This window comes from Gorilla gorilla, chromosome 4, assembly GCF_029281585.2.
Source record: "Gorilla gorilla gorilla isolate KB3781 chromosome 4, NHGRI_mGorGor1-v2.1_pri, whole genome shotgun sequence".
In the NCBI taxonomy this organism is placed as follows: domain Eukaryota; kingdom Metazoa; phylum Chordata; class Mammalia; order Primates; family Hominidae; genus Gorilla; species Gorilla gorilla.
Genome location: NC_073228.2, coordinates 56,984,709 through 57,009,692, shown reverse-complemented (window position 1 = coordinate 57,009,692; position 24,984 = coordinate 56,984,709). Strand labels below are relative to the sequence as shown.

The 24,984-nt window shown below is 43.9% G+C and overlaps 1 protein-coding gene across 1 annotated transcript; it reads right to left on the bottom strand.

Moving 5' to 3' along the window:
- Positions 1–10,846: 10,846 nt before the first annotated feature.
- CCL23 (C-C motif chemokine ligand 23) lies at positions 10,847–15,746 on the bottom strand. Its single transcript, XM_004041914.4, has 4 exons — positions 15,626–15,746; positions 12,124–12,183; positions 11,534–11,699; positions 10,847–11,097 (listed from the first exon to the last, which is right to left on the bottom strand). Exons 1-4 carry the CDS (start codon positions 15,699–15,701, stop codon positions 10,986–10,988), a joined length of 414 nt encoding a protein of 137 aa, XP_004041962.1. The 5' UTR covers positions 15,702–15,746; the 3' UTR covers positions 10,847–10,985.
- Positions 15,747–24,984: the final 9,238 nt, after the last annotated feature.

Here is a 24,984-nt window from a genome sequence, read left to right as displayed (position 1 = left end):
GGAGTTTTGCTCTTGTTGCCCAGGCTGGAGTGCAGCGGTGCAATCTCACTCACTGCAAACTCCACCTTCTGGGTTCAAGCGATTCTCCTGCCTCAGCCTCCTGAGTAGCTGGGATTACAGGCATGTGCCACCACACTCAGCTAATTTTGTATTTTTAGTAGAGACGGGGGTGTTCACCATATTAGTCAGGTTGGTCTCGAACTCCTGACCTCAGGTGATCCACCTGCCTCGGCCTCCCAAACAAAGGGACTTCAAAGGTAAGAATGAGTCAAGCTGGCCACCAAAATGGAGAACTGGAAAATCTCAAGATTAGAGGCTAGAAGACCTTCCCAGGCACTGATGATGCCACGTCAAGTTCTACCCACCCCATCTTGGACCTTCAAGTGCCTCCAAAGCCTATGATAAAGGGTGGCCACCAGAGGGAATTCTCTAATCTGCGAACTTGGCTGTGATTTTTCAAACAGAATCTGCCAGTGGCTTCTCACGGACTTGAGTCAACTCCAAGGTTTGTGTATGAGTGAGTGCAGAAAGTCCTTCAGAATAGGGTTCTCCTTATATGCACAACTCCTCTAGTTTCTAATGTAATGGCATTTAAATGCATATTAAGTTTAAATAGTGATGCACCTATTAATTTAGATTTTATACTTTTTTCTTTTGGAGTGAATTTTTTTTTCAGGACCCCAATACTAAATGCCTAATGGGTAAATTGGCCCTGTGCAATACTAATTCCTAGCAACCCATTAACTCTACTCAGCAGTCAGCTCTGCCAGAAAGACTTCTTGGCTGTCGCTCCCACGAGGCTGGGCCAGGTGTCCCTTTTCAGTGTTTCTGGTACAGCATCTATCTGGTACTTAAATCTACGATAGCACCAGTCACATTCTATTTTAAGTGCTTATTTATTTAATGGCTCTCCTCATTCCCCCGCCCCCATACAACAGGCTGTGTGTGTGTGTGTGTGTGTGCGCGTGTGTGTGCGTGTGTGTGTGAGACATTAAAAAAAAACATGGCCAGGTACAGTGGCTCATGCCTGTAATCCCAGCACTTAAGCTTGCGCTCAGGAGTTCCAGACCATCCTAAGCAACATAGCGAGACCTCGTTTCTACAAAAAAAAAAAAAAAAAAAAAAGCCAGGCTTGGTGGCACGGGCCTGCAGTCCCAGTTACTTGAGAGGCTGAGGCAGGAGGATTTCTTGTGCTTGGGCGTGCTGCAGGCTGCAGTGACCTATGATCACGCCACTGTACTCCAGCCTGGGTGACAGAGTGAGACCCTGTGTCCAAACAAAACAAATCAGCCACATAACATGAGATTTACCCCCTTAACGAACTTCCAAGTGTACAGTTACAAGGTCCTTGAAGAATGTCTCCAACGGTGAGATAGTTACTGTACCTGCTGCACAAAAACCATCGCATTGCAGTAAAGAGTTATTACTCAGATCAATCTCATCGAAGGCTCACAGGTTAAAGGTTTTTGAAAGGTAGTTTGGGGGAGGGGATGAATGTGGCTAGGCAAAGGGAGCTTGCTGCTGACTGCTTGGGGGGTGCAATCATAGAGGTGTGGGAAATTCACCTCCTGTAGGCTGAATGGCTTCTGGGTGGTGCCGCAGGAGCTGTTGGTGGGTCCAGGTTGAACCATCATCAGTATCTCAATGCAAAAAAAAACCTGAAAAGGTATCTCAGAAGGCCAAACTTAGGTTCTACAGTAGTGATGTTATCTGCAGGAGAAATTGGGAAGTTGCATATCTTGTGACCTCCACAATAATGGCTGGCAATCATTTATGTCTGCACTTTCACCTTAGCAAAATTCAGGCTCCTCTATCCTCCTAGCCTGGTAGTCTCTCATTAGCTTTACAAAAGTGGTTGAGTTTTGGGGAAGGGCTAATCATCTAAACTATAAACTAAATGTCTGGCAGCTTGAAAGCTAAAGGCAAGAAGGGAGTGGGCTAGATCAGATCTTCCCATTGTCATGGTTTTCTCACTGTTATACTTTTTGCAAAGTTGGTTTCATTACCATAAAACAAATGGTGTGAGTCTGCAAATACAAATGCAGAATGATGATAATGAAAGGAAGACAAGTATTACTCTCTTGGTTAATAAGAAAAAAGGTTGCTAAAAACCTTAGCCAAAATAAATTTAACAGAGTTTAACTGAGCAAAGAACAATTTGCGAATAAGGCAGCCTCTTGAGCCAGAGTAGGTTCATAGAGACTCCAGCACAGCCACGTGGTAGAAGATTTATAGACAGAAAAAGAAAAGTGATCACAGGAAATGGAAGTGAGGTACAGAAACAGCTGAATTTATTACAGCTGGGTGTTTACCTTATTCAAACATGGTTTGAATAGGTGGCCCCCTTTGATTGGACAAAACTCAGTGATTGGCACGAGAGTAGGTTACAGCCTGTTTACACCTTGATTCAGGTTACAGTTCACTATGTACAGATTAGGCTGAACTTAAAATAAGTGAGAAGGCAGCTTTAGGCTAAAGTTGATTTAACAAGGTCAATTAAAAATTGCTGGAAAATAAGAATCTACATGAGGTTATCATGGGTTAAATATTAAGTAAATGACAATGTTGTGTCATCTGGGCAAATGATAAAAGACAGTTTTTATTTTTGTTTTTTAATTTTTTTCTTGAGCTAGGTCTTGCTCTGTCACCCAGACTGGGATGCAGTGGCTTGATCATAGCTCACTGTAACCTCCAACTCCTGGGCTCAAGTGATCCTCCCACCTCAGCCTCCCAAAGTACTGGGATTACAGATGTGAGCCACCACACCCAGCCAAAACACCGTTTCCTAAACTGTAGTTAAAACTTCAAGATTAGCTCTTTTAGTAGGGAGGAGATAAGATGTAATATGAATTTGTGTTTACTTTCTTAAGGGTTATAATAATTTCAAGCTTTTATCACCTTCTCAGGGCATTTTTCTAACACAGTTGTGATTTAGTGTTATAAAAGTTATTTGGTTATTGATCAGTTTTCTCCTGTTGATTTCTTAGACAAATCACACTAAAAGTAAGCATAGAGCTTAAACTTTTTTTTAAATAAAAAATGTTTTGTTGTTGTTTGGAATTGTTTAGAATTCAGTGCTGTCTTTTGAATTTTATGAGACACTTTTCCAAGGTGTACTAATTATACATATAAATTTATATACTTTAATAGAGATGTATATAAAATTAATATTAACTACATCTTTAAATGTTTTTCTTAATGTTCTTTAAGTTTAGAGGCGAAATCTCTTAGAAATTGTTACTGTAGGTAGCTAGTCATACATAAACAGGGCAGGAGAGGCTCCTCCCAACCAGGAATGTCAGGTGACCATCAGGTGATGGTCAGGGGGTTGTTAACTGTCTCTCTAGAATAATAATTGGTTGCAGCCAGCACCAGGGAAAGGCAATGTGCCTATAGATAGAAAAAACCTGAAAATGGTCATCAGCATCTTCCTGGTAAGATCCCAGGAGTTGGGCAAGTGAGCTCATGCATGCACATCAAGAGGCAAAATGGTGGAGTTTAACTCATCTAGGACCTTCTGGGGGCATTCCATCAGTAAAGGGAAGAACACCTCAAGTGAGCATGCATACAGCTCCAGTAAACACACTGCATATGCTCCCCTCCGAAGTAGGGCATTGCGCTAGTGCTTCCTACCCCAAGGGAAGAATCAGGGGAGAAGGGACCCAAGACTCCAGAAGTATGCCAACATGTAAAACCCTGATTCAAAATGTCAAACCCCACACCTGACCTCCAAAATGTCTGCTTGGCCCGCTTCCAAATGTACTTTACTTTCTTTTTATTCCTGCTCTAAATCTTCTTCTCTCTCTCTCTCTTTTTTTTTTTTTTTTTTTTTTGAGATGGAGTCTCACTCTGTCACCCAGGCTGGAGTGTAGTGGCGTGGTCTCAGCTCACTGCAACCTCTGCCTCCTGGGCTCAAGCAATTCTCCTGTCTCAGCCTCCCGAGTAGCTTGGGTTACAGGCACCTGCCACTACACCCAGCTAATTTTTATTAGAGATGGTGTTTCACCATGTTGAACAGGCTGGTCTCAAACTCCTGACTTCAAGTGATTCTCCCACCTAGGCCTCCCAAAGTGCTGGGATTACAGGTATGAGCCACCACGCCCGGCCTGTAAAGCTTCTTTTTTTTTTTTTTTTTTTTTTTTGAGACGGAGTCTCGCTCTGTCGCCCAGGCTGGAGTGCAGTGGTGCAATCTCGGCTCACCGCAAGCTCCGCCTCCCGGGTTCACGCCATTCTCCTGCCTCAGCCTCCCGAGTAGCTGGGACTACAGGCGCCCGCCACTGCGCCCGGCTAATTTTTTGTATTTTTAGTAGAGATGGGGTTTCACCGTGGTCTCGATCTCCTGACCTCGTGATCCGCCTGCCTCGGCCTCCCAAAGTGCTGGGATTACAGGCGTGAGCCACCGCGCCCGGCCAAAGCTTCTTAATAAACTTTCACTCCTGCTCTCACACTTGCCTCAGTCTCTTCTCACTTAGGCCCCTCATTTGAATTCTTTTTCCTGAGGAGGGAAGAATTGAGGTTGCTGCAGACCTGTACAGATTTGCCACCAGTAACTCGAATAACTGCCTCTGCTAACTAAATTTATATCTAATAAAAAACTTAGAAATAGATAAAAGGGGCCAGGTGCAGTGGCTCACACCTGTAATCCTAGCACTTTGGGAGGCCGAGGCGGGCGGATCACAAGGTCAGGAGTTTGAGACCAGCCTGGCCAACATGGTGAAACCCTGTCTCTACTAAAAATACGAAAATTATCTGGGCATGGCGGCATGCGCCTGTAATCCCAGCTACTAGAGAGGCTGAGGCAGGAGAATTGCTTGAACCCAGGAGGCGGAGGTTGCAGTGAGCCGAGACTGCACCACTGCACTCCAGCCTGGGTGACAGAGCAAGACTCTGTCTCAAAAAAGAAAAAAAAAAAAAAAAAAAAAAAGAAACAGGTAAAAGGATGACTGCATAGTTTTCAAGGTCATATTACAATGTTGACTAACAGGCCCAACCCGGCATTCCTTAAATCTGTAGGGGAATGAACTTTTGATTGATTTCTGTTTACCATTGATCAGGCCCTAGATTCTGAGAAAGTACATGTTAAATTTTAAACTTGTGTGTAGCCAGATGCAAATGATTTCTGTCTATTAAAAAAGATAATCCCACAGGTTACAGGTTTTTTTATTGCCCTATCCACAGGATATTAATGTGTGCTCTAATTTAACAAACTTATTTCAGAACGTCATCCCCAGTAAACTATACAAATCTCTGTTACTCAAATGATCTTTGAATTATTTTAATAGTTCTCTCACTAATGAGTTAAATACATCTTTGATGCATATTCAATCTAAATTGGATGAGTAATATTTTTAGTTTTGTAAAAATTGTATTATGATGTCCCTTGTTTTGAAGATAATGCTTATCCAAAGTTCAGTAATTCCTTTAGTTTCTTTTTCCTCTTAAAATTCAAATAAAGGCTGGGCATGGTGGCTCACACCTGTAATACCAGCACTTTGGGAGGCTGAGGCAGGAGGATCGCTTGAGCCTAAGAGATCAAGACCAGCCTGGGCAACATAATCAGATCCTGCCTCTTCAACAAATAAGAATTAGTGGAGTATGGTGGCATGTACCTGTAGTCCCAGTTGATATGGACGGGAGGCAGAGAAACACTGGGTAGAAGAGGGCAGTTCCCTGGCAAATGTCCCACCCTCAAGCCTGGGAACCCACGGCCCTAAATTGGAACAGGCATTCCTGTTTTTGCACCCAAATGTTGCCTTTTCCAAGACTACTCTGGCCTGCCACGCCCCTATCCTGTGTCCATATGACAGCTAGGCCTCCATGAAGGGAAAGAGAGCCCATATTACTTTTACCCAAAGGAAAGAGAGAGGCGGCAGGATCTTGGAAAAGAGGCAGATCCAACAGTTCTGCCTCTTTACCTCTTAAACCCCAAACTCCATGAGCAGAGGAACAGAACGGCAGTGGCAGAGAAGGAGAGACGAGAAGGAGCGTCTGAATGTCAGGAGAAGTTCGGCTGGGGACAGTTGAAGAGGAGATCAGCCGCGGGATGGCTGAACTCCAAGGGAAGATCATCTTCCCACTCCATCCATTCTCCAGCTCCCCATTCATCCCATAAGAGCCACATCCATAACTCATTAAAATCTCCACATTCACCATCGTTCAAGTCTTCTTGAACGATGACCAGATTCTTCCAGGATGTCAGACAAGGACCTGGGTACCAAGAGGGCAGGGTATAAAAGGCTGTCACCCTGACTCTCCACTGAGACGAAGTAGCCGTCTGCAGATAGCAACTGCTAAAAGAGTATTAATTGTAACACACCTTTGGATGCTACCATGGGGCCAGAGCCCAAAAGTGCTTGCCCCAGCTCCTGCACCTTCCCATCTGTGTGTTCCCCCTCCTATAAGGGGTAAAGTGTGTGACAGTGGAGCAAATGAGCCACACCCCTGTCGCAAGTCCCGTGCGGGGGTCAGGGAACTCTCCCATTTCATCTGGGGGCTCTTCTGGGATACAGCACAAAGATGAGTACAGATTTAGAACTGTCGGATCTGCCTCTTTTCCAAGATTCTGCCACCTCTCTTTTTCCTTTGGGTAAAAGGAATATTGGCTCTGTTTCTCTTCATGGAGGTCTAGCTGTTGCACGGGATGGAATAAAGTCCTGGGGCAACAGAAGCCATCTTTTGTTGCTGGAAGGCTCCAAGACTGAACTCTGTAGGCCAAGAACCCCAGACTTTGCTGTGGTATCTTCTTTCATGGCTTGAAATGGCTCCTATCTCTTCTTTTATAGTATTAAGGGCTTTGCTGCAACTACCGAGATGTTACTAAGTACAAGGTATGCTTGGTTCAGCCATCAGATGTGCAATTCACAACAATGTAGTTTCTGTTTCTTCTTAGAGGTGCCATCCCCAGCCGCAGGTGTGCGCAGTGCATGAGTGACTCCCCTCCTTCTCCCTTCCCCTCCTTTTCCCCTCCCCGCCTTCTCCCCTCTCCTCCCAGCTCTGCGCATGAGCTGCACCCAGTGGCCACGAGGGGCGGGAGAAAACCTTGGCTGCCGCTGGGGCCCTAGTGCAGCTGGCTGGCCGGTGCCTCCCACTCACTGCACAAGCAGAGCCTCTCCTCCCATGGTTGAGGGGTCCTTACTGGTCTGAACCAGGGGCGGAATACAATAAAGGAACCCATTTGCACAGAGCAAGAAGTTCCTTCCCTCTTTTTTAGTAGTATAAGCGGTTTCCTTTTTCTTTTCTAAGTGAGAGGGTTCCTTTCCCCAGCACGCTGCTTTTAATAGGGAAAATAACAGAGGAGCGACCCCCGCTGGCTGATAGCTGCAAATTCGGCAGGGCCCCTTTGAGACTTGATCTAAGCAGATTCATGCAGCCCCTGAAATACTTTTTGTCTGAAACTCAATTCCAGCCTTCAGGTTGAGGCCCTAGACAGGAAAACCAGATCTGAGGGATCCAAAGCCTGGCAACAGGCACAATGTAAATGGGAAGGACCAATTCCTGCTGACTAAAACCTTGCTTCATGAAAGGAGGCCATGCTCCATGACATAGATGAGGCCCAGGGAACTCAAAGGTTGTTGGCAGCAAGGGAAATAGGGCATGATGTGTAAGAGTGGATACTCTCACCCCCCCAGGCCCCCCTGTTAACATGAGTAAAAGCCGCTTCGGCACCCGTGGGTGGCATCTGCCAAGGTCACTGGTACATGGGGACAAAAAGAAAACGGGGATGCCTGCTTTCTCTCCATCAAACCCTGAGTTATCACTAAAAGAAGGGAAGGAAATGAGGGTCACCTCTATTTCTTGTCTTTCAGAATGGGCGATCAGCTGTCTTCACCACCCCCAGCTTATACTCCTCTAGAGTGTATCCTGAACCACTGGGACTGCTTTGACCCTCAGACTCTGGAGGAAAATGGCTCATAGCCCTCTGCACAAAGGTTTGGGCAAATTGTGAAGGACTGGCTTGGCCTCAGGAAGAAACCATTCATTTCGATATCATCCAGCAGTTGGAGCTTTTCTGTAAACGTGAGGGCAAATGCTCTGAGGCCCCATATGTGCAGGCTTTCTATACCTTGCAGGGCAATCCAGACCTTAGCTGACAATGTAGAATTAATCCAGACCGGTTTGCCATCTCGGGAGAGGCTGCAAGGGGCAATCCCAGGGAACTAAAAAAACAAATCCCAGAGGCATCCCCAGCAGAGGAGCCAGCTCCTTCCAGCCCTGCTCCTCCAGGTCCACCCCATCCTCCCTATCCAGCTTCAGTCTCTCACTTGCCCCCTCCTAGAAATTCTCACCCTAGACAAGCCCCAGTCTCATTCTTTCCCCTCCAACAGATGCCTGGCGAATTTGCCCCATAAGGTCCAGGTACTCTTCTCTCTACAGAACTTGAAGCAAATTGAGGGGGATCTTGGCAAGTTTTCAGATGACCCTGAGAGACATATAGAGGCTTTTCAGAACTTAACCCAAGTATTTGAGCTCTCCTAGGAAGATGTCATGTTACTTTGAACCAAACCCTGACTAACACTGAGAAGCAGGCCACTCTGCAAGTGACAGAGAGATCTGGGGATGAGGTTTGTATCATACGTAGCACCCAGGAAAGGGGGTGAATATTATCCAACTGGAAGAGAAGGAGTATCAATGAATGTCCCTAAATGGGATCCCAGTGACAAGATGGGAGAATGCAAGAGGAGAGTTTCAGGTGTGCATAATAGAAGGCTTATGTAGGATTAGAACTAAGCCTCTCTACTATATCAAGATATCCATGAGAGACCAGGGATTTAATGAAAATCCCACTGCCTTCTTGGGGAGGCTAAGAGGGGCCTTTGTAAAGCATAGGTCTCTGTGTCCCGATTCCATCAAGGGACAACTAATCCTAAATGATAAATGTATTACTCAGGCAGCCCCTGATATCAGAGGGAAGTTGCAGAAATGGGCCCTGGTGTCGGGGAGTACTTTAGGAGACCTCCTGAAAGAGGCCACCTTGGTCTTTTACAGTACAGATAGGGAGACACAAGAAAGAAGCAGAAGCTTTAAGGGTCACCATGCAAACCCACAAACCCCAGAATTCCTAAGGTGCATCTGTTAACTCCTACAGATGTGGCAAGAACAGTTATCTCTCTTCTAAAATTTAACCACACCCATGCAAGTCTTAATTTCTTTCACTAAGGTGAAACAGCTCAGGGTACAATGTTGTTAGTATATTACACTTCCTATTTCGGTAATCTTTGGTGGCAAGAACGGTTATCTCTCTTCTAAAATTTAACCACACCCATACAAGTCTTAATTTCTTTCACCAGGGTGAAACAGCTCAGGGTACAATGTTGTGAGTATGTTACATTTCCTATTTCTGTAATCTTTGGCACTAGATTATTTCTTTGTATAATACACATGTTTAACCCATGCATACTTAACACCTTATAAAACTTGTTTTTTCTCTCAAGTTTGAGGTCATGAAACTCCAAATGGTCAGGCAACTGGAGCCTTGGATGATGACTCCCTTTCCCCAGGGATCCTTAGATAGACCTCTGGGAGGAATCTGACTTCTGTTTTCCCCAAAACAATGTCCTCTGTCAGCAGGAAGTAGCTAAGATTGGTCATTGTCCATATTCTAATGGCAATTAGATGGGCCTCTTAGAGGGGGGAAATGATACAGATACAGGCAAGGAAATACTGGGTAGAAGAGGGCAGTTCCCCAACAAAGGCCCACCCTGAAGCCTGGAAATCCATGGCCCTAAGTGGGAGCAAGCATTCCCACTTTCATGCCCAAATGTTGCCTTTTCCAAGACCACTCTGGCCTGCCACACCCCTATCCTGTGCCCATATAAACCCCAAGCTCTACAAGCAGAGGAACAGAAGAGCAGCAGAGTAGCAAAATGGCATGGCAGAGGAGAGAAGAGAAGGAGCATCTGAATGTCAGGAGGAGTTCGGCTGAGGACGGTTGGAAAGTAGATAAGCCGCGGGATGGCTGAACTCCAGGGGAAGATCATCTTCCCACTCCATCCCCTTTCCAGCTCCACATCCATTCCTCTGAGAGCCAACTCCATCACTCAGTAAAATCCCCACCTTCACTATCCTTCAGGTTTATGTGACCTGATTCTTCCTAGATGCCAGACAAAGACGGATTCCAAGAGAGCAGAATATAAAAGGCTGTCACCCTGACTCTCCACTGAGTGGAATAGCCATCCACGAAAAGCAACTGCTAAAGAGCATTAATTGTAACACACCCCTAGATGCTACCATGGGGATGGAGCCCAAAAGCGCTCGCCCTGGCTCCTGCACCTGCCTGTCTGCATGTTCCCCCTCCCACAGGGGATTTGAATGTGCAGCAGCCTTGCCAATGAGCCACACCCCTGTCACAAGTCCTGTGAGGAAGTCAGGGAACTCTTCTCTGTTAGCCCAAGTCGTGCCGTCAAGTAAACCCCTGCCATTTTGTACACCCTGATCAGGGAGGAAACTTCCATAGGGGCTCAGGCCATGAAAAGCATTTTGCCAAGCAGATCCCAGGCCACACTGCCTGACTGCAGGAAATGGCTCCCTTATTACATCCTGCCAGGCAGCTAGCCACACTGCCCCACCTCCCCTGTCCAGACCTATAATTGCCCCAGTCTGTACGCAGGACGGGGGCTCCAGCACTCGCTGGTGTTCCCCTTCCACAGGTTTCTCTGTCCAATAAACCTATGTTGCTGTCGAGCTTCCCCACCTTGTATGTCTCTTTTCTCTGTCCTAACACCCTGTTTCACAGCTACTTGTGGGGCTGAGGTAGGTGGGTTACTTGAGCCCAGGAGATTAGGCTGCAGTGAGCCAAGATGTACCAGTGCACTCCAGCCTGGGTGACAGAGACCCTATCATACAAAAAAAGTGAGAAACTCTTTATTAGATGAATTGCTCTAAATCCAGAACACAAGAATAAATGCTTCTTAAAAAAATAATTCAGGAAGGTAGTTGAGGCAAGAAAGTTGGTGGCTGGCAACTTGTGTCCCTTCACCTTGACAAGTTCAGTTCTTCCTGGTCTTGATCCGTGTGTCCAGCTTCAGCATTCTCATGCAAACCTGAACTTGCTTATCACTGGGGTTGGCACAGAAACTTCGCCCCTTCTTGGTGAGGAAGCTAGGGAACAAGGGGGAGAAAAGTTACAAACTGAGGTGTGTCCAGCACATGGGGACAGGGGGCCCCATCCTCCCTGCCCCTAAGATTTCCCAGTCAATATAGCCAGTTTTTTTTTTCTTTTTTTCTTCATTCTCTGCTGATGGCAGCTCAGGGCCAGTGTCCTCTTGAGACCCCCTCAGCCTGTGGGACTCCCTAGTGACTCATGGGAGCATCCTTGGGCAGACTTGTGCCTGCTTTCTTCTTCCTTCCCCACCCTTTTCCCCCTGGGAGTGTCTCATCCCTGATGCCCTGCAGGATCTTCCTAAGGACACAGCTGCCCCGTACCTGGCAGGATCCAGAGGGTGGGCCCTGATGGACACCTGTCTATCAGGTCCTCCCTGCAAGATGCTACAGAGTCCTTCTCCCTCAACACATGTTTGGTGAGCTTGGCACCTACATGACACCCGGCTTGGAGCACTCGCTGTTCGTTTCAAAGTAACTCTCCAGGAGTGAACATGGGATGCTTCGTGGGGTGTAGGAGATGCAGCAGTCAGCACTAGTAGCATGGAATCCTGCAGCAAGAGAAAGGGTCATCTGAGGACCAATCTTTCTCCTCCAGCGCCCTGTGGAGGGTGAGAAGGCACATGGCTCAGAAGACATGTTTCCTCCTCCGTGGCCAACACTTGCTGGCATCTCCCTGCTTCAGACCCTCACCAGAGTTGAGCTGTGTGTCTGAGGGCACTCAGGGTGGGCCACAGCAGGACCAGGAAAATTTCCCCCAGAAGGGGAAGGCATCTGCAGACACCTGCAGGCATCAGAGAGCACCTTCTGCCCCAAAGGAGCAGACTCTTGGGGCAGCCAGAGGGGAACAGAGAAGGCATCTATGGAGGGGGTTCCCATAGCCCGTCCTGATCTTCCTTGGAGATGTTCACCACCCTCAGGACCCTCTCATTCTCCTCCCATTCTGTAAACAGGGACAATGGATCCCATAGTGTCGACCTGCACCTGCTGGCTGCTTTTAAATATATGCCATATCTGATCACTTACTGTCCAGAAGTACTGGATTTTCCAATGGAAGCTTTGACATCATGAACTCTGTCTCTGCATCTGGAAGAAACAGACAGGACAGGGAAGGAAATCACTGGGCGGCAGCATTGTTTCAGCATCTCCACCCACCCCATTGCTCATCCTCCTCCTGAGGCAGAAAGGTCCCTGAAGCTGGACCACCACCACGTGTCTGGGCTCTAGGCCTGACTCCTGGCCCATTTATTCCTTTAGGGCCCTGAGATTTTTCAGGGACCTTTTGAAAATGTAGACATGAAAACACTGTGTTGACTCTGAAATGCTAAAAGAAACCTCAAAATCTAACATGGTTCAGCTAATGGAATGTCTACATGATGTCACACAGTCTACAAGTCTCTCTACACATTTCTGGAATCCACAGGGCTCTGGAAACAGAGAGGTGTTCATCAGCTCATATGGTGGCACAGTATCCCTTTAAGTGAAGTGTAGCTATTATGGTCATTATTTATCCCAGTTAGTAGAAATATTCATGTGTTTGTTACAGGAGGTTGCTGTGTTTGATTAAAATACTGTTCCCAGGCCTCATCAGGGATAAGTACCATCAATATATGTTTAAGTTTTTTACTAAATCATTTTTAAATCGTGGTTATATATATATATATAACATAAAATTTGCCATTTGAACTATTTTAAATATACAGTTCAATAGCATCAAATACATTCAAATAACTATGCAGTTTTCACGGCCGTTCATTCATTTTGTGAAACTGAAACTCTGTATTCATTAAACAACAACTCCTCATGCTTCCTCGCCTTAATCCCTGACAATCACTATCTGTGTCGTGTCTCTGTGGATTTGACTAAGTACCTCATGTGAGTGGAATCATACACTATTTGTCCTTTTGTGACTGGTTTATTTCACTTAGCATAATGTCCTTGATGTTTATCCATGTTGTAGCATGTGTCAGAATCTCCTTACTTAAATTTTTATTTTTTCTTACTTCAACATTCAAGGGAATCTCCTTACTTTTTGAGGCCAAATAGATTCCATTGTATGTATGAACCACACTTTGTTTATCTACTAACCTTTCGATGGGCCCTTAGTTTGCTTCTACTTTTTGGCTACCGTCATCAATAATGCTGCTATGAATATGGGTGTATAAAAATCTCTTCATGTACCTGCTTTGAATTATTTTGGATATATACCCAGAAATAGAATTGCTGCATCATATCATATTAACTTTTTAAAACCTGAGAAATTCTGCATTCCAAAATTCATCTAGTGCCAAGTGCTTTGGAAATGGGATTGTGGAGCTGCCTTATGCTTGTTAGGCAAATGAAACTAAGCTTTAAACATTTTTCCTTTCTTTTAAATTTTAATCCTTAAAGTTAGTTTATTTCCACAATTGACTGTCTCACAGAATAAAGCTAGCCTTAAAATTTGGCTGGGTGCGGTGGCTCACGCCTGTAATCCCAGCACTTTGGGAGGCCAAGGCGAGCGGATCACTTGAGGTCAGGAGTTTGAGACCAGCCTGGCCAACATGTTGAAATCCCGTCTCTACTAAAAAAAAAAAAAATACAAAAATTAGCTAGGCATGGTGGCATGTGCCTGTAATCGCAGCTACTAGGGAGGCTGAGGCAGGAGAATCGTTTGAACCCAGGAGGTAGAGGTTGCAGTGAGCCAAGATGGTGCCACTGTACTCCAGCCTGGGCCACAGAATGAGACTCCATCTCAAAATAAAATAAAATATAATAAATATTTACTTTTAATATAATTTAATAACTATATTAAATATATTTTAAATATAATGTAATAACTATTAAATAGACTTTTTCTTTTTTTACAGTTAAATTAAATTAAATTTTATTTTACTTTAAGTTCTGGTATACCTGTGCTGAACGCGCAGGTTCGTTACATAGGTATACATGTGCCATGGTGGTTTGCTGTACCTATCAACCCATCATCTGGGGCTTCTGCATGCACCAGGTATTTGTCCTAATGCTCTCCCTCCTTTTACCCTCCACTCCCCGATAGGCCCCAGTGTGTGATGTTCCCCTCCCTGTGTCCATGCATTCTCAGTGTTCAACTCCCACTTATGAGTGAGAACATGTGGTGTTTGGCTTTCTGTTCCTGTGTTAGTTTGCTGAGGATGATGGTTTCCGGCTTTATCCATGTCCCTGCAAAGGACATGAATTCATTTCTTTTTATGGCTGCATAGTATTCCATGGTGTATATGTGCCACATTTTCTTTATCCAGTCTATCATTGATGGGCATTTGGGTTGGTTTCAAGTCTTTGCTATTGTGATTAGTGCTGCAATAAAGATACATGTGCATGTGTCTTTTAATATAATATATAAGTGTACTTTTCATATATTTAAAAAATAAATATACTTTTAATATAATTTAATGACTATATTAAATATCTTTTAATATAATTTAATAAGGATATTAAATATACTTTTAATATAATTTAATGACTACATTAAATATGCATTTAATATAATTTAACAATTATATTAAATATACTATTAATAATTTTAAAGCTGGCTTTAAAGTTGGTATTTACTTAACATTTTGAAACATAAAGACTTGGCAATAACAATTCAGCTGCCAAATTAGTCCCCCAATTGCTTTCCAGTGTTTTCAACTTATTTCTTATATGGTTACATTAAATGAATTATATGTAATGAGACATGTGGGTATATTTTAATATGCTTAATATGGTTTGGGTAAGGTAAAAAAAAGATCTTAAATGGCCTTGTCATTCCATAACTACTTCCTAATTAGCTCATATTTTAATTCCACCACTTAATAGTTGTGTGATCTACCAAGTTATCTAAGGTTCTGTGCCTCAGTTTTCTCATTTGTAAAATGTCAATAATAATAATATGAAAAACTATATAAAAATTGATGCTTTGTTTTTTCCCTACAAAAGTAACAAATTTGCATTTTTTAAAATCTAATACATATCCCACAGGGTTGTTAGGTGGAACTGATGTGTTAATATCTGTAAGACGCTTAGAACAGTGCCTGCCCTGTACATAGGAAGTACTAGAAGTGCATTTGTTAAACAAAAAAATACGATGGTTAGGTGACCTTGGTTGAGTCATTTGTGTGGCTTGTTCCATTTCTTCTCCAAAATGATATGATAGATACTACTAGATGGTATGTAACAGTTTTAGCATCATACAATTCTATGCTTCTTTCTACAAATCTGTAATTTTACTACACTTCTTTTAATCTAGCACTTAATAGTCCTATGTCTGCTAAGGGAAGGTATCAAATAATTTTTGCTGTGAAAAGGGAAATAATTGGCCCCACATTGGACCAGCCATATGTGTATATTCCCCTCCCAGGGTCCAAAGCCTGCAGACAGAACCAGGTCTATACTCTGGTGCTGCCTTTAAATGAGTACCATGACCACGTCTGGGATGGAGAGTAGTTACAGGAGGGCAATGTGTCTCTGCCACAGAGCTTGAGTTACCATGAACCTGGTCATCTGAGAGAAAGCTCACCGGACTCACCATTTGTGACCTGGGCCTGGGATCCAAGGGCAGTAACAAGCATGAGGCAGGAGAGGGCAGCCACGGAGACCTTCATCCTCCTGGTGGGCAGGCAGGGCTGGCCGAGGACTCCTGGGCTCACTGCTTCCTGGCTTCTCGGGATACCAGTTCTGCCCTTGTATTTATAAGAAGAAGAGGAAGTTACAGGGCAGAGGTCAGAATGCTGTTTTTTGACTTATGATAGTTAACAGGCTCTTTCTAAAAAGGTAACAAGTCTGCGAATGCAACAGGAAGTAGACGACAAAGATGACTTGGACTGTCCTTGTGGACTTCCCGAGTTGTTCCAATAAGTACAGGCAGAGAGAGCAAATAGTTTATGATGGATCCTTCCCTCTGGGAGATTCATTCATCCTCTAAACGGTGGAGTTTTTTTTCCTCAGGAGCTAACCACCTTCAGATGCTCAAATAGCCTGTACACATGGGGACCACCAGAGAGAACACTTCAACTTGTAGAGCTGTGATCTCTGCCGGTAAACACAGCTCATACGACATCCCGTGATGTACAGCCCATGATGTGTACTCGCACAGCATGATTGTCCAGCATAAGCTGAGCTACTCTAGAATATAATGGGGAGAGTGTAGGGCAAGGATGAGCACATGGGAGCTAAAATGTCCCCTTGTGGGGTAGCCTGCCTTCCTTCTCAGCCCTGCGCTTAGTCTCTGGGAAAGGAATATTCCTCGTCCAGTGTCTGGAGATATCCTTGACTCCTCTGTTTATCTCATACCCCAAATCTAATTCATTAATAAGTATTTTTGGCCCTACTTCCAAAAATATAGCCAGAATCTTATTATTCCTTCAAAAGAAAACTCCCATTTATTCTCTACTACTATTCTCAATGCTTCACTTCTGAGACTACCTGGTGTTAGCATAGACCACACAGGTTAAGGGCTCGGTCCCGTGAGACTGGCAACACTTCAGACGCCAATCTCAAATAGTGGGTCCCCAGGTTACCCACAACTTCTGTTTGACTTGGCTACATATCAGAATTTCCCCAGACCTCCTCCTCAGATTCCATAATTACTAAAGTAGCTCTCAGAACTCAGAAGAACAGTTTACTTACAGGGTTATTTTATAAAGCATACAACTCAGGAACAGCCAGGTCAATGAGATGCATAGGGCAAGGCATGGGGAGTGGGTTTGGAGCTTCTGTGTCCTCTCCAGGTGTACCATCCTCTCAGTGCCTCCACTGAACACTGTTCCAAGTTCACCAACCTGGAAACTCTCTAAACCCTATTCTCTTAGTTTTTTATGGAAGATTTATTACATAAGCATGATTGATTAAATCATTAACCATTAGTGATCAGATCAATCTCCAGCCTCTCTCCCCTCCCTGGAGTTTGGGGGTAGAGGCTGAAATTTCCAATCCTCTCATAATTGGCTCCCATGGCAACCAGTTCTCATCCCTAAGGCTTTCCAAAAGTCACTTCATTGACATAAACTCAGATGTGGTAGGAACTACTTGTCCAGACTTCCAGGTTGTACGTGCCTGAGTATTGAGCTGATCCTTCTTATACCTCAGCATCAGAGAATCCCCGGTGCAGGAAGAGAGGGGTGTGCATGATGGACAAGGTGAGGTGCTGTCAGATTATACCGTCTTGAGCTGGGCAGAGCCTGGGTGCAACTGGCTGCTGTAGTGGTGCCTAGAGTCAGAGATAAAGCTGATAGAATGGAAGTGGTGTACAGAGGAGCCTGACACAGTATTAGATGCATATTTTTTTAGTGAAAGAAAATAAGGAATAGATTTCACAATATTCACCAATCAGTATGTTGATTACACAACATATTGTCATTTCTTGACAGGGAATGCTTTCAGCTTTTGCCCATTCAGTATGATTTTGGCTGTGGGTTTGTCATAAACAGCTCTTATTATTTTGAGATATGTTCCATCAATGCTAGTTTATTGAGTGTTTTTAGCATGAAGTGTTGTTGAATTTTATCGAAGACCTTTTCTGCATCTATTGAGATAATCATGTGGTTTTTGTCATTGGTTCTGTTTATGTGATGGATTACATTTATTGACTTGCATATGTTGAATCAGCCTTGCATCCCAGGGATGAAGCCATGGATAAGCTTTTTAATGTGCTGCTGGATTTGGTTTGCCAGTATTTTATTGAGGATTTTTGCATTGATGTTCATCAGGGATATTGGCCTGAAATTTCCTTTTTTGTTGTTGTTGTTGTTTTGTCTTTGCCAGGTTTTGGTATCAGGATAATGCTGGCCTCATAAAATGAGTTAGGGAGGAGTCCCTCTTTTTTTCTTGATTGGAATAATTTCAGAAGGAATGGTACCAGCTCCTCTTTGTACCTCTGGTAGAATTCGGCTGTGAATCCATCTGGTCCTGCGCTTTTTTTGGTTGGTAGGCTATCAATTACTGCCTCAATTTCAGAACTTGTTATTGGTCTATTCAGGGATTCAACTTCTTCTTGGTTTAGTCTTGGGAGGGTGTATGTGTCTAGGAATGTATCCATTTCTTCTAGATTTTCTGGTTTATTTGCATAGAGGTGTTTATCGTATTCTCTGATGGCAGTTTGTATTTCTGTGGGATCAGTGGTGATATCCCCTTTATCATTTTTTATTGTGTCTATTTGATTCTTCTCTCTTTTCTTCTTTATTAGTCTGGCTAGCAGTCTATCTATTTTGTTAATCTTTTCAAAAAACCAGCACCTGGATTCATTGATTTTTTGTAGGGTTTTTTGTGTCTCTATCTCCTTCAGTTCTGCTCTGATCTTAGTTATTTCTTGTCTTCTGCTAGCTTTCGAATTTGTTTGCTCTTGCTTCTCTAGTTCTTTTAATTGTGATGTTAGGGTGTCAATTTTGGATCTTTCCCACTTTCTGATGTGGACATTTAGTGCTATAAATTTCCCTCTAAACACTACTTTTGCTGTGTCCCAGAGATTCTGGTACGTTGTGTCTTTGTTCCCATTGGTTTCAAAGAACTTATTTATTTCTGCCTTAACTTTGTTATTTACCCAGTAGTCATTCAGGAGCAGGTTGTTCAGTTTCCATGTAGTTGTGCAGTTTTGAGTGAGATTCTTAATCCTGAGTTCTAATTTGATTGCACTGTGGTCTGAGAGACTGTTATGATTTCTGTTCTTTTGCACTTGCTGAGGAGTGTTTTACTTCCAATTATGTGTTCTATTTTAGAATAAGTGCTATGTGGTGCTGAGAAGAATGTATATTCTGTCAGGGTGGAGAGTTCTGTAGATATTTATTAGGTCCGCTTGGCCCAGAGCTGAGTTCAAGTCCTTAATATCCTTATTAATTTTCCGTCAAGTTGATCTGTCTAATATTGACAGTGAGGTGTTTAAGTCTTCCACTATTATTGTGTGGGAGTCTATGTCTCTTTGTAGGTCTCTAAGAACTTGCTTTATAAATCTGGGTGCTCCTGTTTTGGGTGCATATATATTTAGGATAGTTAGCTCTTCTTGTTGCAGTGATCCCTTTACCATTATGTAATGTCTTTCTTTGTCATTTTTTATCTTTGTTGGTTTAAAGTCTATTTATCAGAGACTAGGATTGCAACCCCTACTTTTCTTTGCTTTCTATTTGCTTGGTAAGTATTCCTCCATCCCTTTATTTTGAGCCTATGTGTGTCTTTGCACGTGCGATGGATCTCCTGAATACAGCACACTGATGGGTCTTGACTCTTTTAGCCAATTTGCCAGTCTGTGTCTTTTAATTGGGGCATTTAGCCTGTTTACATTTAAGGCTAATATTGTTATGTGTGAATTTGATTCTGTCATTATGTTGTTAGCTGGTTATTTTGCCCATTCGTTGATGCAGTTTCTTCATAGTGTCAATCATCTTTACATTTTGGTATGTTTTTGCAGTGACTGGTACAGGTTTTTCCTTTCCATATTTAGTGCTTCCTTCGGGACCTCTTGTAAGGCAGGCTCTCTTGTCTGTAAAGGATTTTATTTCTCCTTCACTTATGAAGCTTAGTTTAGCTGGATATGAAATTCTGGGTTGAAAATTCTTTTCTTTAAGAATGTTGAATTGGCCCCCACTCTCTTCTGGCTTGTAGGGTTTCTTCAGAGAGATCCACTGTTAGTCTGATGGGTTTCCCTTTGTGGGTAACCAGACCTTTCTCTCTGGCTGCCCTTAACATTTTTTCTTCCATTTCAACCTTGGAGAATCTGATGATTTTGTGTCTTGGGGTTGCTCTTCTCGAGGAGTATCTTTGTGGTGTTCTCTGTATTTCCTGAATTTGAATGTTGGCCTGTCTTGCTAGGTTGAGGAAGTTCTCCTGGCTTCCTGAAGTGTGTTTTCCAACTTGGTTCCGTTCTCCCCGTCACTTTCAGGTACACAAATCAAATGTAGGTTTGGTCTTTTCACATAGTCCCATATTTCTTGGAGGCTTCGTTCATTCCTTTTCATTCTTTTTTCTCTGATCTTGTCGTCACGCTTTATTTCATTAAGGTGATCTTCAGTCTCTGATATCCTTTCTTCTGCTTGATCAATTCGGCTATTGATACTTGTGTATGCTTCACGAAGTTCTCGTGCTGTGTTTTTCAGCTCTATCAGGTCATTTATGCTCTTCTCTAAACTGGCTATTCTAGTTAGCAGTTCCTGTAACCTTTTATCAAGGTTCTTAGCTTCCTTGCATTGGGTTACAATATGCTCCTTTAGCTTGGAGGAGTTTGTTAGTACCCACCTTCTGAAGCCTACTTCTGTCAATTCATCAAACTCATTCTCCATCCAGTTTTGTTCCCTTGCTGGCGAGGAGTTGTGATCCTTTGGAGGAGAAGAGGCATTCTGGTTTTTGGAATTTTCAGCCTTTTTGCAAAGGTTTTTCTTCATTTTCGTGGATTTATCTACCTTTGGTCTTTGACGTTGGTGACCTTCAGATGGGGTTTTTGTGTGGGCATCTTTTTTGTTGATGTTGATGCTATTGCTTTCTGTTTGTTAGTTTTCCTTTTAACAGTCAGGCCATTCTTCTGCAGGTCTGCTGGAGTTTGCTTTAGGTCCCCTCCAGACCCTGTTTGCCTGGGTATCACTGATGGAGGCTGCAGAACAGCAAAGATTGCTGCCTGCTCCCTCCTCTGAAAGCTTCATCCAAGAGGGGTACCTGCCAGATGCCAACCGGAGCTCTCCTGTATGAGGTGTCTGTTGAGCCCTGCTGGGAGGTGTCTTCCAGTCAGGAGGCATGGGGGACAGGGACCCACTTGAGGAGGCAGTCTGTCCCTTAACAGAGCTTGAGTGCTGTGCTGGGAGATCTGCTGCTCTCTTCAGAGCTGGCAGGCAGGAATGTTTAAGTTTGCTGAAGCTGCACCCACAGCCACCCCTTCCCCCAGGTGCTCTGTCCTAGGGAGATGGGACTTTTATCTATAAGTCCCTGACTGTGGCTGCTGCCTTTTTTTCAGAAACGTCCTGCCCAGAGAGGAGGAATCTAGAGAGGCAGTCTGACTGCAGCGGCTTTGCCACACTGAGGTGGGTTCTGCATCCAGTTCGAACTTCCAGGTGGCTTTGTTTACACTGTGAGGGGAAACTGCCTACTCAAGCCTCAGTAATGGTGGGCACCCCTCCCCCCAGCAAGCTTGCATGTCCCAGGTAGACTTCAGACTGCTGTGCTGGCAGTGAGAATTTCAAGCCAGTGGATCTTAGCTTGTTGGGCTCCGTGGGGGTGGGATTTGCTGAGCGAGACCACTTGGTTCTTTGGCTTCAGCCTCCTTTCTAGGGGAGTGAACTGTTCTGTCTTGCTGGTGTTCCAGGTGCCACTGGGGTACAAAAAAACTCCTGCAGCTTGCTCAGTGTCTACCCAAATGGCCGCCCAGTTTTGTGCTTGAACCCAGGGCCCTGGTGGTGTAGACACCCGTGAGAATCTCCTGGTCTGTGGGTTGCGAAGACCATGGGAAAAGCATAGTATCTGGGCCGGATAGCACTGTCCCTCACAGCACAGTCCCTCATGGCTTCCCTTGGCTAGGGGAGGGAGTTCCCTGACCCCTTGTGTAATTTATACAGACCTAGGGGGACTGAACAAAGGGGGTGAACGTGGGAATAAAAGACAAGAGACAAAAGAATATATTTAGTCATGGGCCACTTTGCCTCTAGTGGACAAGGGCCCTGAGCTTTACATAGCCCTCCATCTTTATTAGGCAAAAGAGATAGTGAGAAGGGGGTTGGAAGAAGGGGTCACCTGCTTGGTCCAGAGTAGGCTTGTAAGACTGTATTGTGCTTCCAGGGTGAGGCAATGCCCCACCCTGCTCCTGCTCACCCTCCATGGGCTACACCCACCGTCTAACCAGTCCCAATGAGCTGAACTGGGTACCTCAGTTGGAAATGCAGAAATCACCCGCCTTCTGGGTTGGTCTCACTGGGAGCTGCAGACCAGAGCTGTTCCTATTCAGGCATCTTGCCTGGGAATCCTTGTGCATGATCTTAAATGGCCTATTACACGAGAAAAACTTTCTTCTTAAGTGATAAGGGGAATAACAAAGACTGCCAACTCATCTTCTTGTTTCTTGTGTAAGACTGGGCCCAGGTCCTTTTTAGATGGAGTCCCTTAAATATCTTCTGACCATTCCTGTATACCAGCCACTGTATGTGTATTTGGTGATACCAAGTCAAATGAATTGGTTTCAGTTTTGCGCCAAACATTTCTCCTAACTCACACTGGTTATCTGAAATTAGATCTTGGTTTAAATATTTAACTAATTCCTTCCTTTGATAGACTGTTTGCAAAAATGGGTGCAGTAATTCCTACCACCCAGTGTGCATACCCTTGGGAAGTCCCTTCGCCTACTGAATCTGGTCTTTGCTATGTGACTGTCTTTGGACAATGAGACAATAGAAAATGTGATGAAAACAGAGGCCAGAAAAGTGCTGGTGCATTGATACTTGCATTATTAATATTTCACTGCTGAGAACTTTTATACCACCACATGTGCCAGCCTATGCTAGCCTCCCAAAGGAGGAGAGACCACAAGGAGAGAAAGGTCCCCAGACATCCCAACTGTGCCAGCTGAGAGGTTATCCTAGGCCTTCAAACCCTGGCTGAGCTGGCTCAGACTGGGAGAACTACCCATCCAACCTACAGAATTGTGAGAATAGCTGTTTGCTGTTTTAAGTCACTACATTTTGTGGTGATTTATGATGCAGCAAAAGCTAACTGATAATCCTCCTTTTGGGCCATAAGGATAGATTTATCTTTTTTATAAATTTGCTGAACGCAAAAGTAATAGTTCCTTATTCAAGAGTAGGCTTGTTGCTTTATTTTTAAAATTTTTTTGAAACAGGGTCTTCCTTTATTCACCAGGGTGGAGTGCAGTGGCACAATCATGGCTCACTGCAGCCTTGACCTCCCAGGCTCAAGTGGTCCTCCCACCTTAGCCTCCCAAGTAGCCCGTACTGCAGGCATGCACCACCATGCTTGGCTAACTTAAAAATTTTTTTTTGTAGAAATGGGGTCCTGCTATGTTGCCCCGGCTGGTTTTGAACTCCTGGGCTGAAGTGATCCTCCCACCTCCACCTCCCAAAGTGCTAGGATAACAGGTGTGAGCCACTGTGCCCGGCTGAGGCTTGTTGCTTTTAATTAAACTAGGTACTTGTTAGAGAAGGACTACATAAATCTTAGTAAAGATGCTTTATTCTAGTTAGGGTAGAGATAGAGGATTGAGGAAGTTTCTGCCATCCAGAGCTGTGGAGCCTTTGTGCCCATTGGAGATTTCAAGGGAGGTCCAGATGCATCCCTTTGGACTGGGATGAAGAGAAACATTTCTGAAAGGGATAGCATTTGATGCAGGTCTCAGAAATAGGACGGAGACTGTATACTGCTTCAAAAGGCAGGGAAGGGAGGAAGAAGATCCTAGTCAGCTGTAACTGCAAATAAGGATAGTAAATAGTTGCAATGAGATATGGGCTACTTACTGTTTTATGTTTTACAATTATTATATAATTAAATATTAACTACAATCTTGTGAAATAGGTACAGTCATTAGCTCTTTTTCCAGATGAGGCTATGGAGACATACAGCAATAAAGTAATTTGCTAGTATTTGCTATATACCCACATGGGTAGTAAAGGGCAAAGCTGGCATTTGAACCAAGGTCTCTCTAATACTAGACCTCACTATTTAAGACAAAGGCATGGAAATGATCAAATTGAGGCACATTTTGGATGTGTCTATAGTATACAAATAATGTACACATAAGCATGATCATTAATGTTTTTAAATTGGACTTTTTTATTTTGAGGTAATTGTAGATTCACATGCAATTGTAAGAAATAATACAGAGAGATCCTGGGTAGTGTACTCTTTACACAGTGTAAAAGTTGACCATACAATTGGGTCATTCTTGTCATACCCAACTAAAACAGAGTTGAGATGCCAGGGGGAGAAAACACTGAGGGCATATAACATTGGTCTAGGCCGGGCACAGTGGCCCACGCCTGTAATCCCAGCACTTTGGGAGGCCAAGGAGGGTGGATCACGAGGTCAGGAATTTCAGACCAGCCCAATAGACATGGTGAAACCCCGTCTCTACTAAAAATACAAAAATTAGCTGGGCATGGTGGCGGGTGCCTGTAATCCCAGCTACTCAGGAAGCTGAGGCAGGAGAACTGCTTGAATCTGGGAGGCGGAGGTTACAGTGAGCCGAGATCACACCACTGCACTCCAGCCTGAGCGACAGAGCGAGACTGTCTCAAAAAAACAAACAAACAAAAAAAACACTGGTCTAATAATGTAATTCTCTGCATGCAAGCCTGTCTGGGACATATAACATTGCTCCAAGAATGTAGTCCTCTGCAAGCCTGGCTGCTGAAGTTTCAGCCTGTGCTATCCTGAAACCCATTTTAACTAATAGTTACTGAAACAACCTGCTGTGGTTCTAAGACTAGTCTTACCCACTGCTATCACTCACCAATCACAACTTGCCAGTTTCCTAAAACTTTACTAGTGCCAATGAACTTTCTTGCAAAACAATATGTAACTTTTCTCTTTTTCATAAAACCTCTAGCTTACTCTTTGGTCTTTGGACATACTAAAGACTACCCAGACAGTGTGTATGTCTTGAATTGTAATTCTTGCATCCCAAATAAGACATTTTAAATTTAGAGATTCATCTCTATATTTTGTTTGACTTTGACACCAGTTTCTCCCAAAAGCAACATGTTGCAAAACGATAGTACAATATAGTAGATTATATTGACATTGATATCATCAATATACAGAACAGTTCCTTCACCACAAGGCTCCCTCATGTAACCCTTGTATAGCTACACTTATCTCCCTCCCACCCACCCCACCCCTTCCTCAATTCTTGGCAACCACGAATCTGTTCTCCATGTTTATAATCTTGTCATTTTATGAATGTTATGT

Bases quoted from the DNA above. Each gene is read 5' to 3' on its own strand.
- CCL23 (XM_004041914.4), bottom strand. From the start codon at position 15,701: ATGAAGGTCTCCGTGGCTGCCCTCTCCTGCCTCATGCTTGTTACTGCC. The intron at 12,184-15,625 runs GTGAGTCCGGTG...TGTTTCTTCCAG, and splicing joins CCAGGCCCAGGTCACAAATG to ATGCAGAGACAGAGTTCATG. The intron at 11,098-11,533 runs GTAGGTGCCAAG...CTTGTTCCCTAG, and splicing joins TGCTCCAAGCCGGGTGTCAT to CTTCCTCACCAAGAAGGGGC.